We start from the raw sequence: 17212 nt of genomic DNA, 5'->3' as shown, positions 1-17212 counted from the left end.
CATATTTAATTTTGAGTAAAAAATGTAAATGTGTAAAAAAATCCTCAGTTTTCAGCACTGCTGTGATGGAATGTAATCTAATCCAAGGGTCTTAGAAGTATATTCTAAGGTGAGTCAACTTGTCAAACCACTCTGCAGCTGTTTTGAAAGTATACCGTAAGTAAGGTTTGTCAACTCTAGTCAATACGATACTTTACATTGTAAACGTTTCATTTTTCTATACGCAGAACGTTTAACTTTGAATGCAGTACTAGTATCAGCTGAATAGCACTTAAACTATTAAGAGAATGCAGGAATTCATACGCTTGTGATTAACCTCTCTTCTTCACGCTTTAAGTAAACAATCACCCTTTCGCTTCCACATCTAAAAGCATGAGTCGCCGTAGTATATTTCGTTGCACCAAAGTTCATTAACTCTGTTAGTCAAGATTCCTCTTCCTCCGGAGATACTAAAAACTAAATATAAATGGAGATGTGGTGACTGGAGAGTCGAAAAACAATGTTCATTAATATATACATAGCTAATATTTGTTTTCCATTCGTCTTATGTTTTTGTACAATTTGAATTTTTTTTATATTTTAACTACATGTCAATGGCAGATTCCATGACGATAGCTTTACAGCTCCATGCATTCTAATGTTTCCTTGACAAATGTGATAGAGGCGTAAATACAGCTAGATACTATATTATAGCTTTCTTACAGTTCATTTCTACTAATTTTAGTGCTGACTGTAATTTTCTCTGCATAATCCTCTCTATGAACCAGATGTCCTTCGGCTTTTGGAAATTTAGTCCTCGATGTTTATTCACATTAGTTGTATTCCAACATTAGTTGTATTCCTTGGTGCACCCGTGGCCGAGTAGTTAGCGTCTCACATTATCATGCCGGGTGGTCGGGTTCGATTCCCGTTCCGACCGAGGGATTTCTTCGTCAAAGAAATTTCCTTCGACTTGCACTCCGGTCACGCGTATACTAGAGCTTGCCCCTCGGAGTACCTTCAAGGCGCGTTATTTGGCTTAAGAAATCTCAACTAAGTATTAATAAAAGACGCTAGTTAATGCATACGTTGAGACGGCAAAAGTTCCATAGGGAACGTTAACGCCATTCAAGCAGAAGTTGTATTCCAAATAGTAAGTCGATTGTGAATCAATGTATGATTGCCTTGGGCTCAACCTGACACAACTGTTTCATAAACAATGATTTTGGCCTTGAGCTGAACTCGACTCAAAATTCAATACGTTTACTAGCTGGCCTTGAGCTAAATCCAACTCAACTGTTACATATACAATGTTCTTGGCCTTGAGCTGAACTCGACTCAAAATTTAATCTGTTTAAGGCCAGCTAGCCTTGGGCTTAACCCGACTCAACTGTTTCATTTGCAATGATTTGGCTTTGAGCTGAACTCAGGGCAAATTCATCCAAAATATTGGCCTTGGGCTGAACCCGATTCAATATTGCAACTTAACAAAAATCTGGCATTGCATCCAACTCAACCGCTCAGTTCATAAGATTAAATTTATTAATAATTAATATTTACATTTCTTTTCTTGGTCTTATTTTCATGAGATTTTAACTCAACTAAAACATATAGCTTGAGCGAATCGAAGTTATTTTTTTTCTGCATTACTAGCAGCACTTCCAAGGATATCGAATGTTATCTTGTCAACATTATTTGACTGCTATTCACTTACCGGCGCAAAAATAAACACCTAAAACAAATCACTTCCTAAAACACACCACTTTCTTCCTGCGCAACTTTTTCATGGCAGGATCGCCAATGTGATATTCCGTAAACACCGGACACATCTTCCATGCAAACCACCTCACACATCCAACAACTTCTATCTTTTAGCACGCATCCGTCAGAGCTCTCTTTGTTTCCAATAAAACCAGAGCTACACTCTAATTCAGGATACCACAGAATGATTGTGACATTGTATTTTTTTTATTTTGGGTCTATACTATAAGTAATTCCAAATGAAATCGACAAATGACAAAACATGAGTATTTTTGATTCGACCGAAAGTGTGTATTCCGTTTGGGTTAGAGGAAATATGAGTTTTCCACAGCAATTAGGAATTTTTTAGCTCAAGCGTAACTTTTGAAAAGGGCGTATCGATTTGAGTAAGAGAAATCTTTGATAATTTATATCTCAAAAACTGTGAGTCGTACCGGAATAGTGTCTTAGAAAGAGTTATAGAGTATTGAAGGTTGAATATGAAAAAAATATACACTGAGAAAAAAATTAGTACTCTTTTTTTTTATTTACAAAATAAAAATTCAATTTGCAATATCCATATACATATTTTTTAATTTTTTTTTATTTTTTTCATACCAAATAGAAGTCATGCCGAAAATTTAAAAAATGGGCCCAAGATGGTAAAACTATTTTTGACGAACTTTGTGGAACATCGAATTTTTTTGAATTTTCGAAACTTCGAATTTTTGTATGTTAGCAATCATTCTTAGCCACAAATTACGAATTCTGATGTGATTTGAAACGAAAAAGGTTATTATCAATCTCCTTCTAAATGCAACCATTCTCGAGATATTTAAAAAATATTTCTAATTTATTGTCTTTTTTATAGTAAATTATCTCTTTTCATATGTTTGTCGTGTTATGCCGTCATGTTAATGAAATTTTATGAATTTTCTTATAATTTCCAACATGTTTTTCTGTTTGATTGAAGTTTGTATTAAAATAAAAAAGATTTTTTAGTTTCGCTACGTTTTGTATTAAACCACATGTCTTCGAATGTTTCGTAACGTAACTCCTAAACATGTTATGGTAAAACGATGTATTTGAAAAGTTGTTGGAAATTATAAGCGAATTCATAAAATCTTATGAACATGATGGTATAACACGACAAACATCTTTAAAGGGCCGATTTACTATTAAAAAGACAATAAATTACAAATATTTTTTTAAATATCTCGAGAATGGCTATATTTAGAAGGAGATTGATAAGAACCTTTTTTGTTTCAAATCACATCAGGATTCATAATTTGTGGCTAAAAATGATTGTTAACATACAAAAATTCGAAGTTTCGAAAATTCCTAAAAATTCGATGTTCCACAAAGTTTGTCAAAAATAGTTTTACCATCTTGGGCCCATTTTTTAATTTTTCTGCATGACTTCTATTTTGTATGAAAAAATTAAAAAAAAATTAAAAAAAAAATGTGTATTTTGGACATTGCAAATTGAATTTTTATTTTGTAAATAATAAAAGAGTACTAATTTTATTTTTTTGGTGTACATTTTTTCCATATTCAACCTTCAATACTCTATAACTCTTTCTAAGACACTATTTCGGTACGACTCATAGTTTTTGAGATATAAATTATCAAAGATTTCTTTTACTATAATCGATACGCCCTTTTCAAAAGTTACGCTTGAGTCAAAAAATTCCCAATTGCTGTGAAAAACTCATATTTCCTCCAACCCAAACAGGATGCACACTTTCATTGGAATCAAAAATACAAGTTTTTAAAATCTGCATGTTTAGGACGATTTCATTTGGAATTAACCTAGATCTTCCTAACGATCACTTCGCAAATCGAAGGTTTTCCGGTTAAATATCGTATCAATAATTAGTTTTATGGAAGTGGTTTGAGTTACAACCAAAACTTCAAAGCTGATGTGAACAAATTGAGTTATCACAGTTCCGTTTTTGTGGAACTGAGGCTATATTCACTCAATCAACGGTTCATCACGCCAATTATCATTTTTAAACACATAAAATTTTGTACATCGTTGCGCAAGAGCCGTGTGGACTGCAAAGTTTAAAGCATCTTAAAAACAAGAAAACGACTCTGTTTCGTCATTACGTCAACGATTCTGGTCTCTTGTTGGCCCCGACTTGATAACATGGTGTCAAGTAACAATTTGTCGACAAAAAATTATCGTGTATCACCTGCAACTTAACTCTCTATAGTTTTTTCTATACAACCGAAGACTTTTGAATTTTATAATTAAAGTTTGAGCTAAAGTAGCTTTCTTGTAAAATTACTTGATTAATTATTTCATATAATTAATGGCTAGCAAAAATTCATCCAAAACATGTTTTAGAAACTAATCGATCCGTCATTAAGCGTTGAATTACTGCTTAGTGTTTATTTTGCTGTACGGAATAGCCTCTTATTCGGTAAAAAAACAAACATCAACTATTACTCACCAGCCGATTGCTGCTGCTGCTGTTGGCCGCTGAATGGTGCCTGCTGGAACTGTTCGCTTTCCGCGCCCACCGGATAGGCCGAGTACTGGGTGGTAGCGTTCGGATCCGACTCGTAGGTCGACGAGAAGGACGGATCCACGCCCGCCTTGAAGCGCAGATACGCGAAGTAGGCACAGGCGGCCCAGGTGAAGATCGAGAAGAACGAAAACGCAATGGAAGCCTGGACATTGTTCACACCCTCACCGTTGGGTGGAGTCTCCGCTTTGCCCCACGAGTTGGTGAGGTAGCAGAAGCCGATGAAGTACAGGAAGGTCCACAAGGCTGGAAGAGCGCATCGGTTTGTTAGTCGGCCAATCCAAAAACTCCGCAGATAAACTTACCGGAAAATCCGAGATCCCCGAGAACGTAGTGCTTCCGAGTTTTTACCGAGGACATCTTCTCGAACATATACTCACCGGCGATGAAACCCATCGAGGCTAGAAAAGCGATGACTCCGATGCCTACCGCATAGTTGCACGCGTTCGAATCCCGATTGATTATGCAGTACTCCTTGCCACCTTCTTCCCGCCAGCCCTCGGATGATATGCAGCCGAAAACGATGATCGCGAATAGCTGGAGTAGACAAACAATTGGTCGGTGTTAAATCAGATGGGACCAAGTCGCAAAATTGAAAATTTCGAGTTATTGATTACATTTGGTTAAGCATTATGTAAGCTACATATCACATTTATCTGATTTGGAAAATCACGCATACAGCAGGAAAACCGGATCGAAATTGTTATGATTGATCAACGAAAACCCCTCATAGTATGCAGTCAGAGCGGACCTTGTGACAATCATCTGTATATTGAATTTAAATAATATCCAAGCGCGGAATTCAAATCAACAAAACATTTTCTTGAAGCTAATAGGTACCTTGCCGAAATATTACCTGTTAATGTAAAATGTGCACATTCTGAGTATATTAAAAAATAAACTTGGTCCACATCGACTGAACGGATCAGTGAAAAAAGCTGGTCTTCAGTGTGAATGATCGCAAAATGTACTATTTCAGAGGCTGTAGGCTGTAGCGATGACAATGAATTCAAATTTGACGATTCTATTGACAAATATTGTCTAAGATGATTGAAAATGGGGTTTTTATGCTTAACATGTTTGCCGTGCAATCATATTCATGCCAGCAGCAGATGGCAGAGACTATTATGCTGAACGCAAACAAATGTTTATGCAGTGCAAACTCACAATCCTTCTCGCTCTAATTTTCATAGCAAAATGGCACACTTTGACTCACAACTGTAATTGATTGAGAAATATTTCGAAATTGTTCAGTCATAGTGAAACAAAAAAAAGTGCTTCATTTGGTTCCGTCAGGGTGGACCATGTACGTATAGGCAACCAAATAACTGCCTTTTTTGGCATGCTACTTGATGTTTTTTACAACTATCATACGTCATTCATCATCAATATTGCCAGAGAGTAACTAACATTTCTGAGAACAGTATTGAATGATAAAATTAAATGCTTTGAAAATTGCAGAGCATTAAACTTTTTGTTCGTTTTTCTCGAAATCATAAAAATGTCACATGGTCCGATCTGACTTAACGCCGACCAATTGGTGACAGGTTGAGATAATGGACACGGCAGTTTGTAATTTAGGTCATGCAATAAAACTGTACGAAGTTATTATCTATAAGTCGTCTTACAATGATTAGGGGGAAGCTACGAAATTTATTCGCCACTGGCCTTGAAAAAACGTGAATTAGAAAATGAATCAATGCAGGGTCCTTAAATTGGCGAAAGGAGGAATATACAAAAAAAATATTTAGAGAGTATCGATTTACATCTCCCCGTAGTGTTTCCACCAAATGTGGAACACATTTATTATCTCTCAATTCATCTCGATTCAATCTATCGCTCCCCGGCTAACAGAACGAACATATAAACATTAGAATGGGAAACCCGGCAATGGGAACGATGGATGTGTCTGAGCTGTAACTCAAATATGCATCTCGTGAAAAATTCCTCACGATAGTGACTCAACGAACAAGAGTACTTGAATGTGAGGGCTGTTATGTCATCTGCTCCAGACACCCACACCCACTTTGGCATCCTTCTGCGACTGACCCACCGAAGGCGCCTTCAATGACACACATAATGAGGGAATAGTATAAGGACGGCAGAAACAGTGGTTGGACAAATAGGCACACAAAAAAAAGAACAGCCGTTTGTGTTGCTTTAATTGTCCTTTGAATATGCGTTGAGCGAGCGTGCATGTGAGTAAACCAAAAGGGGCAGCCTGTATTATGTAAACACGGATTTGTGGCTACTGGAGAGATTATGCAAGTTTGTAAAAGAGACAGCTTTTTTACAAAATTGCAAAATAACGAACAATCGTCCGTTGATTTCAAATATATATGTGAAGGCAACATATATGGATCGGTTGGGAGCGAGGATGAGGGGAAGCAGTTTAAGTGTTTTGATTGGATTGCCGTAAATTAGAACGCGCAGGCCGTCTAATTCTTGTGACGAGATAAAAGGAAATCTTGGAACGGAAATACTTTGTCACATCGATCTGGAAGTGAACGAGAGGAAAATGATGTGAAGACGGAGAGTATCAATGCATGTTCCTATAAATACCAACAAATTATTGCGCTCAGTATGTGAAGTATGCCAAACATTGAAATTTCAACAGTTTTTCAGAATAAACGCTCACGCAAAAAAAAATCGAATAGCTTCTCATAAACTTTTTTTTTTCGCACCGTCAATGGTAACACTGCATTCCCCACTTCGGGACGATAACATTCGGCTACTCGTTCAGTCTGATCGGATGGTTTTTAGTATCAAGATGTACAATTTACAAAAACGTGTATTTTTAGTGAAATCGTATTACTCGAGCAACCGAAGACTTAATGAAACTTTTTCCTCTTATGGTAAGAATTTCAACATTTCTCATCGTCGATTACTTCCTCTGGAGGTACAGGACCGTTGTTATGTTAATAAGCCACAAAATGTGAAGGAACTTAAAGAAGAAATAACTCGGATTTTCAACAGCATCGAAGTCGTAATGTTAGAGTTGTGCATGAAGAATTTTGTCCATCGTTTAAAACGCGTTATCGAAAAAGGGGTGGTCACATCGAAAATGTCCTAAAATAAGCTTTATTTTGGTTTTTTAAAATAAAAATCGGTTCACTGTTGTAGAAGTTATTCAAATTTGTTACGTGGGCATTTAATCTGAAAGACTCTGTACCATGATCTGAAGAAATTTCCACATATATAGATATTCTTCAATTTTTGATTAGAGAAAACATTGCGCTTTTTTCTTTCATACTATACCCAAACTAGCGTTGGCAGAAAACATTTTATCTTTGGCAGAAATGATGTCATTCAGTGTGCTGGAGAGTCAAATGCGCAAATAATGAGCTGTTTTAAAAGCTTAAAAATGGTTTGTATGTATGCGAGAAGACATCTCTTTCTGTTTTCTTTTCTCATTTCATTTGGGATTGTGCAAAAAAAAGTTCATACGACATCAATGGGGATCGAACCAAGGCCGGCTGGAATGCAAAGATATTTTACACGAGAACGCTATCCACATGGCTAATGATGCTTCAGCAGTTGTTCAGCAAATGCGTGATACTATTGCACCTGATTATAAAATGAAGTTGGGAAGTGTTTTCTAAGAGTAGAAATGGAGCGCATGAAGGAGAACAATATCTATCTCGGTCTGGCCGGTGTATGTGGTAAAGTATGCGGAAAGCTTATTTGTCTTTTGTTTCGCTCGCTCGTATTAATCTTATATTGCTGTACCATGTATATTATACAAATGCTTACCAGTTTTTGTGAGTCATGACATTTTATGTTATGTTATGTCTCATTTAATGTCATAAATCGGGATGACAAAACATGAGCTAAAAATCAATTTTGGGTGTAGTGTTGAAACGGATAGCCGGATATTCGGCTCTTTATTTTGGAAAACGAAGCTGGGAGAAACTTCATGTGTGCATGAAGCAAATAATTTACAAAAAAAAAATTAACTATGATACAATTTTCCGTAAAGAATGAATATCCCTTAATAGAGTGTCCAGTTTTCTGTAAGGAATATTGAACAGATTGTTGTTTCTGTTGATGATTTTTTATTAGTGATGAATATTTTGCGGATATATTGAAATATTTTTAATACTTATCGAGTAAGAGTAAGCACTACGAATTAGAAGAAGCAAAGAACATCAATCAATTATTTACATTCAAGATTGAAAAACTTGGAACTGTCTACAGGGATGATAATCTGAAAGAGGGTGCACTTACTTCACCACAAATCAAATTAAAGAAACAGAAGAGACGAAACTGAGTTAAACCTTACATGCGAAGCTCACGACACCTTTTGGGACAGTTTCAACGAAGTGGGAAATGGAAATGATAGTCAGCGTCGCGTTCAGGAAAAAAACACCATTGCTAACGAAATCGAATGCAATGCGAAAATATTTCGAATCGATCCTTACGTTTGGTAGTCATTAAACTCAAAGCAGTATCCCCAATTGACAATGTTTGCTGGGGGTTATCTTTCAGATCCTTACAGAAGTGTTTACAGTGAAAGACTGTGCTCTGAAGCTGAAAATCATGATAATAATCATATAGTGTATGGATTAATGCTTTGAGTGAATACTCAGCCATTCCATGCCAAACCGATATAGTGGTTCTCAGATTTTCGTGAAAAGTGGTAGTTTTGTTCTTCATTGCAAAATAATAAACCCGTATTTTTTTGACGTAGGACTACGTCTTTCATTTCTATACCGGGGTGTAAAATCAAAGTTTCGAAAACGAAAGCGTTACGCCCGAGACCGAGATTTTGAGCGTTAATAGCTCATAAACAACTGAACGAAATGGTATGATAAACATTTCATTCGAAAGATAAAATGTCTACGCGTTATATACTTGTTACTTCTTGATCCAAAAACTTGTTTCAACAGGCTTAAAATTGCTTTCAACACAGGCTATTGAAATCACCAATCGGTATATAAGCGAGCGCCGCTCGGAAATCCACTCATTTATAATTGAACAGCGATTGGAGCATGTTGTCGCTGTTGTGGTGAAGCTCTTCGTTTATCATGAAAGCGCGGATGAACGGTGTCACCAAGAGCCTGTTTGTGCACCTTAGGCCAGAAGGGAATCCATAAGGAGGAGAGTGATGCCACAAACGGTTCCCCGGGAAGAAATCGGAGCAGCCGCCACACACACACACACGCGCGGAACTCTTCGTTTGGGTGCCATTCAGCATCGAGAAAATTCCGGAAAGATTCAATCGTTGCTGAAAAATAATCTGCTAGTTCCCCTGGGAACTGAAAAATACATTGATGCGAAAGAGTTTATTCTAATGTTTTCTATTCATACAACACTGCAACCAAATACATTTGGTTTTGTGATTTTTCAATCAATCGCAATTAACAGGAAAGCTTCTGAAAATTATTCTTCCCCATCAGTAGAAAATTTTCGCATCCAATATTGTATGCGCGCGCAACGGAAAATGTTTCGCATCGTGAAAATTATATAATTTTCAATCGATTATTGCTCAGTTGCCGAAAGTTTCAAACTCAGAGAGTTCATTTCCCTCTAGTTTGCCTTCCAAAATGCCATCGTAAACCACACCTTCTCTTGATTCAATCACGCACAAAAAGCATACTTAAGCGATATTCTGGTGGTGAAACGCATTAATTTTTCGTAAAGATATCGACAAGACAACATCGTAATTGAACGAGGTGAACGTTCTGGACGAGCTGGACGGCGAGGGATTCGTTACATAGCCTGATCTGACCTGAAAGACATGCAGTTTGTTTGGAACTGTGAGGGAGGGCAGAAAAGCCGAGCCATCAGATGGAGAAGAGAAGGTGACCAAGAGAGTATCAGCAAAGATATTATCGTTGCTGAAAAATAATTGCCAGTTCCCCTGGGAATTGAAAAATACATTCATGCGAAAGAGTTTTTTTTTAATGTTTTCTAACATATAACGCAGCGACCAAATACTTTTGGTTTTGTGATTTTTCAATCAAATGCAATCAGCAGGAAAGCTTCTGAACATTATTCTTCCCCATCAGTAGGATATGTTCGTTTCCAATATTGGATGCGCGCGCAACGGAAAATGTTTCGCATCGTGAAAATTATATAATTTTCAATCGATTATTGCTCAGTTGCCGAAAGTTTCAAACTCAGAGAGTTCATTTCCCTCTAGTTTGCCTTCCAAATTGCCATCGTAAACCACACCTTCTTTCGATTCAGTCACGGACAAAAAGCATACTTGAGCGATATTCTGGTGGTGAAACGCACCATTCTTTGTGCGGACACCGACTGGACAACATCGTTGCTGGACGAGCTGGACGGCGAGGGATCGAGTGCCTTTCTCAAGGCAATGAGGGTGGAGGTGTAGAGTTAGAGTTAGAGTTAGAGTAGAGTTCCAAAGGCCTTTCTCAAGGCTAGAGACGAAAGAAACTGAAAAGTTTAAAGCCTCTATAATACAAAACCATTCTATCCATGAAACGCATTCATTTTTCGTGAGGACATCGACAAGACAACATCGTTACTCAACGAGTTGAACGAGCTGGGACGAGCTGGATGGCCTGACCTAACCTGAAACGCATTCAGTTTGTTTGGGACTGTGACGGAACGCAAAAAAGTCGATCCATCAGAAGAAGAGAAGACGACCGAGAGAATACCAGCATCGAAAATTGGTTCCGCTTGAGACATCGGAGCAACCGCCACACACACACACACACACACGCGCGCAACTGTTTACGTTTGCTGGTTATCGAGAAGAATCCGGAAAGAAGTGATCGTTGCTGCAAAATAATCTGCCAGTTCCCCTTGGAATTGAAAATTACATTCAAGCGAAAGAGTTTATTTTAACGTTTTCTGTCCATATAATACTGCGACCAAATACATTTGGTTTTGTGATTTTTCAATCGAGTGCAATTAACAGGTGGTTATCGAGTTAGCATTACCCACTGGTGGCGGACTTCGGGAAGAATCCGGTAAGATACCGCTGTTGCAAAAAAATTTGCCAGTTCCCCTTGGAATTGAAAATAACATGCAAGCGAAAGAGTTTATTTTAATGTTTTCTAACCATATAACACTGCAACCAAATACATTTGGTTCTGTGATTTTTCAATCAAGTGTAGTTAGCAGGGAAGCTTCTGAAGATTATTCTTCCCCATCAGTAGGATATTTTCGTATCCAATATTGGATGCATAAAACCTGGTACCTCCAACGTAACGCTCTCGTTTTCGAAGTCCCCCAAATATTCATTTATTCATTCATTCAGAATGGATTCAGATTCAACAACACAAAAACAACGATAGTCCTACGTCACCATTGCGGTTATACCATAGATATAACCCACTCCCTGTTTTTTCACTAGGGTGCCCATTTCCATTTTAGTAGGTGCTCCGAAAAATCAATTTTTTCCCGTTTTTTTCCACTTTCCATTTTTTTCCAACAATGAAATTTTTCAAAAATTCATAACTTTTGAATATAACCGATTCAAATGATGAATTTGAATTTTGTTTTCGTAATTATTGATTGTATCTTTTTTTTATAGTTTTCATGGTCTCGGGTACAAGGGCGCTATATGTGTTTATATTATTTCAGATTTTTCACATAGCACATCAAAAAATCAGAGATGTGTTCTTTTTAGAAAAATTGGATTTTGTTTTCGTGATTATTGATTGTATATGGGTCTTATAGTGTTCATGGTATCGGGACCATATTTTTTTTTCATAAATATATTTTTTTTAAGTTGAGGTTTTATCACATAACAAAAATCGACACCAGTTTTCAGAAAACAAACTCAGTGCTGCGCTTGAGTTTAATTTTCATCAGCGCGCGCTCAAAGAAAACTTGTATTCTATCTTGGTGCGAAGGGCACAAAATTCATAAACACGACAGCACGGAATGTACCCGGCGCAGAACTCAGATACTAAACATTTCTTCTCACTTGTGTGATGCGCGTCTCATTCTATACACACACATACACATCAAATTCTAGCGCCCGCTTTGTCTTTGTTCGTTCTAGGCAAAGCATAAAAACAACAGCGCGTCCCCATACGCACCGCCTCAACAGAGAAAGCAAAACAAACAAACAAGATTCGAGCGCGGTTTAAAATTGGACATATACACCGGTGTAAGGATACGGTGCAGAAAGGATGTTCGAACTTTAAAGCGAACGGTGTTGAAACAAAACATTTCAACTTTGTTTCGGTGCGCGTTGATTCGTCCGGGCGCAGGTGTGCGCAAGGAGTGAGAGTTCAACTGGGTGCAAAACAAAAAGTTGCACATCAGCACCGCGTTGCTTTCCGAAGACTGATCGACACTCTGGAACATACGGTATTTCATCGTGCAAATCAACATTTCGCAACAAGTTCCAAATGACAAATCGAGATAACTATTTTAATTGGTATCCAAAATCATATGTTTCGTCTCGTATTCCGAAAAAAAGCAAAGTTCCAGAGTGTCGATATTTGACAAAAAATGTTTTTTGAGATTACACTAGATCTCGACGTTTCACGCAATTTTAAGACACTTGGCATATTTTTTTTTCGAAAACCCCGATTTCCTCCCCCCTTGGGTGATTTTTCGATTTTCAAAAAACTCAAACTTTGACCGCTTTGCGCCACTCTCCCTTAAGTCCGATTGAGCTGATTTTTGGCATAGGGTGTTTTTTCGAGGTGGTGAACGTTTTTTATTAGGTAACTTTTTGAAATTAGAGATGACCATTCTCATTGGCAAAGAGCAGCTTGATGTAAATTTTCGTCTGCAGAAAATAAGGTTCTCATTACTATCGAGTAATTTTTTGGGGTATTTTTCGTTGCGAGAGTGTTGTACCATAACTTTTCTTCTATTTTATCGAATCATCGGTGAAGTTTTCTCATTTTTACTCCAGAAATATAATGAAAACAAAATACTAATGAAGTCGGGTAAGACGGACACGCCAACGACGGTAAAAACAAACTTTTTTTTTAAACAAAATGTCCTGATTATCTCCTCCTTCTTTTTAAACAGATGCTCACCAACTACGTTTGCAAGAGCAACCAGAGTACATGGACGAATCAGTAGAGCGTTTTTTAAAATGTAATCCGAATTTGTCATTCTGAATGTATTAACTATTAACTATTAGCTATTAACATGAAAAGATGAGAAAAAAATACAAGCCCTTCTAGGTGATTTTAGTCAAGACTTTTTGTTCGTTCATTGACGAGGCCTATTTGAAGACCTCCAAAACATATCGAGTACATAAGCTTGGATTTTCAGTTAGTGTCTGTCTTTCCCGACTCATTCTTATATTTTTTAATTTTTTTAATTTATTTCTATAAAATTCATAATACAAGTAACCTAATAATGGTTCTCAAAGTATGTATTACTACCGCTATCTATAAGGAATCTATTCACATAAATGCATTTTACACGCTCTTCTGAATTTATGGAATGATGTTGTTGATTTGATCGTTCGTGGAAGGCTGTTCCATAGCCTTATTGCTCGATGCTCAAAAGAAACTCTCAAAATATTTGTTTCACATCTTGGGAGTAGCAAATTATGAGTTCGTGGAAGTGATGACGCAACGAAAAGGTTTTCCAAGTATTTTGGGGCATTTCTTAGCATTTTAAAAGTCATAGTGCACGTTCGGAAATCCAAATATTCGCTGTAGCTACAGTTGAGGATTGATTTTGAAAATTCAGAGATATGGTCAAATCTATTGAGTCCATACACAAATCTGGTAAATGAATTAAAAGCCAATTGCAATTTGCAAAAATTTTCGCTCATTGATTTAGTATAAAGTACATCTCCATACTCAAATAGTGGAATGATTAATGCTCGAACAAGTTTCAATTTGATATGCTGAGGGGTAAATTGTTTGAGAGCCACCAAGGTCAGCATCGCATAGTACACTTTTTGACACACTGCATTAGTCTGAGCTTTCCAGTTTAGGCTACTGTCCATTAAGATGCCTAGGTTTTTCACAACTTCCGAGTAACTTATGTTCTTGGTATCCATTTTGACAGACGGAGCTCCATGTACATCCATGTGTCTTGATTTAAAAATTATAGCTTGAGTCTTACAAGCATTGAGGATTAGTCCATTGTTATTGCTCCAAGAAATAATATTTTCAATATCAATGTTGATCATGTTTACAATGTTCGTTAAGTCATTCAGCTTACCTGACAGGTATAACTATCAGTCATCGGCATACAGGTGAACCATGCAGTAGTTCATACGGTTAGGCAGGTCATTTATGAACATGGAAAATAGTAGAGGGCCTAAGATCGACCCTTGAGGTACGCCACTTTCAACCTGGACAATATCAGATTTTGTACCGTTGAAGTCAACATATTGAGAGCGGTTCGACAAATAGCTTGATATCAATGCAACAGCAGATCCATGCAGCATAAAACAGCGTGCAATTTTTTTGTAAAGTAACAGATGATTTATAGAATCAAACGCTTTACTGAAATCAAGCAGTACTAATACAGTTAACATCTTTTTGTCCAGTGCGCGTCGAATATCGTTATCAATTTTTATCAAGGCGGTCGTAGTGCTGCAGTTTTTACGATAGCCTGATTGAAAGCGACAAAGTAGTTCATTCCTATTTAAATATTCGTTCAACTGGTTTGAAAGAATCTTTTCAAAAATTTTAGAGATGGCTGGCAGTATGCTAATTGGTCGGTACTCTGACTCGTTTACAGGATTATCAACCTTTCCAATCGGAACTACTCTAGCAATTTTCCACATGCTTGGGAAAGTTGATGTCGTGACACAACAATTGAAAATATCAGTAATGTACGGTAGCGTTACTGAGAGAGACATCTTTAATATTTTTAGTGGAATTTCATCATTTCCAACCGAGTTACATGAAGCAGACGTAATTTCAGTAAGAACCTCATCTGTGGTAATACCTTGGAAAGAAAAATTTTGTAGTAAAACTATTTTCTAATGGAAACTCGGTAAGAGTACGCGGAACATAATGAGAGATGAAAAAGTTATTCAAACTCGTTGCTGAAACGTCAATTCCAGGGGATCCAGTTGGAGTTCGTTTGAGGCCAAGTCGCTTTATAGTTTATTTGCTGGAAGGTTTGCATTCAGTTGAGAAGTGAAAAATTCTCGCTTAGATAAACGGATATGACGGTTTGTTATATTTCTCAATCGAGCAAAAGTGTTCCATTTTGTTTCATTTTCTTTATCTTGCTTCCAACATTCATAAGCTTCAGATCTGTTCTTAAAAAATCGTCGAATTTGGGAATTGATCCACGGGGCACAAGGATCATGAATTAGTTTTTTCGTAATTGGTGCATGTCTCTGAATCACTGCTAGGAGTGAATCATTGAAAACAGCCAATTTGTCATCAACATTATGACAGCAATACATTGCATTGAAGTTCGAGTGACTAAGATCACGTGTGAATGCATGAAGATCAATCTTGTTATAGTCTCGATACCAGTGTTCTTCAGGTGGTAATTTCTTATTTTTAACGCGATAATCCACACATAAGAAATCATGATCACTAATTCCAGCCATCGCCGACTGATAACAATTGTTCACTTTACTTAGACAGTTTCCACTCACAATATCAATCTGTGACGAGCGACATCCACGTTTGTGGCATGTTGGGGATGAGGGAACAATTTTAAAGATTAACGAATGTAGGTTGTCGAACAATATGCGAGTTTTCGGCAAGTCAGTATCAAGTAAATTGATGTTGAAATCTCCCATCAGCATGATATTAGATTCTGTCGATGAAATGTCTGAAACCAGCTCGTAAATCCCTGAGAGAGAGGAGCCAGCTCGCGTTTGTTGTGATGGCCCTTATGTCAGCGCGAACCAGTCACGGTGAACCAAGGGGAAGTATTGAAATATGTAGAAAATTTTAACATAACATTTTATTGCAAGAAATTTTATGTGAAAATGATTTTGACGTCGGACTACATCTTTCATTTCTATACTGGGGTGTAAGTTCAAAGCTTTAAGAACGAGAGCGTTACATTAGAGAAACAGGATTTCGAGCATTGTTAGTTGATAGAAATGGTATGTTAACCGCTTCATTCGAAAGATAGAATGTCTAATGTTTGTTAGTTATTGATCCAAAAACTAGTTTCAATAGCTCAAAAATTGCTTTGAAAGCAAGCTATTGAAATCACAAAAATCTGTATAAGCAGGTGCCAGCTTGGAAATCCACTCAATTATGATTGTATAGCGAATGGATCATGTTATCGCTGATCAAGATTGATATGGTGAAGCTAATTATATCACACCTTTTAGTTTTGTGGACGAGACTGATTGGTTCACCTTCACTATCTGTTCGGGCGGTTCGAGATAAAAAAATATAAATATTGGTTTATTTTCATTTGTTCGAATTTAGGTCAAGTTATTTCACTTCAGAAAAACAAGCTCAAAATACGTAATTCATTGTTTCATATTTATATACAGTGCAGATGTAATGTAGACAAACTAAACGCGCAAACCATTATCAAAGCAGTGAAGCAATAAAACATCCGAGTAAACCTTCACCTTCAACATTAGCATGTTGATTGTTTGGTGCCAAGAGCAAAACTTCATCTCAAATGCTGTGAAAAACATCGTTTCCAAATTAATAATCCACAAATTTGTGTCTGCACCACCTTTCGCTGAACAGCTACAATAATCCGAACCGAACCGGTAATGTTTTGACAGCGTAGTGATAGCAACCGCCGCAAAACGAAACATTCGAAACACCTTTTGTTTTCAATCGAAGAAAACGGCTCTCGCCGCTGGAAAATGCCTTCTTCACGCCCAGCTTGACTTTTAATCCGGGAACCATGAATGAATTCGCGAAAACTAAATGAACGATCGGAAAAAGTCACAAATGAGCCGAAAACACCCATAAATTCACGCAAGATCTCATCCGGCAAAGGAATCATAAAAATTTGTTTGCTTATTATTTCGGATATTGTTTTAGAAATCATCGAAATAATTCTTCAGGACAACTATATCGAAATAGTCAGAAGTAAAAGAAACTTGTTTG

The 17212-nt window shown here is 37.1% G+C and overlaps 1 protein-coding gene across 1 annotated transcript in view; it reads right to left on the bottom strand.

Annotated features, from left to right (window-relative positions):
• Positions 1–17212, bottom strand: part of LOC129767568 (synaptogyrin) — a 46435-nt gene that overhangs the window by 24476 nt on the left and 4747 nt on the right. The window contains exons 2-3 of the mRNA XM_055768603.1: positions 4559–4790; positions 4179–4499 (exon numbers count right to left, since the gene is read on the bottom strand). Coding sequence (XP_055624578.1) covers positions 4179–4499; positions 4559–4790 — 553 coding nt within the window. The remainder of the gene's footprint in view (positions 1–4178; positions 4500–4558; positions 4791–17212) is intronic.

Source organism: Toxorhynchites rutilus, chromosome 2 (assembly GCF_029784135.1).
Source record: "Toxorhynchites rutilus septentrionalis strain SRP chromosome 2, ASM2978413v1, whole genome shotgun sequence".
NCBI lineage: Eukaryota > Metazoa > Arthropoda > Insecta > Diptera > Culicidae > Toxorhynchites > Toxorhynchites rutilus.
The sequence above is the reverse complement of the archived record's forward strand: the minus strand, read 5'-3'. Positions and strand labels throughout refer to the sequence as shown.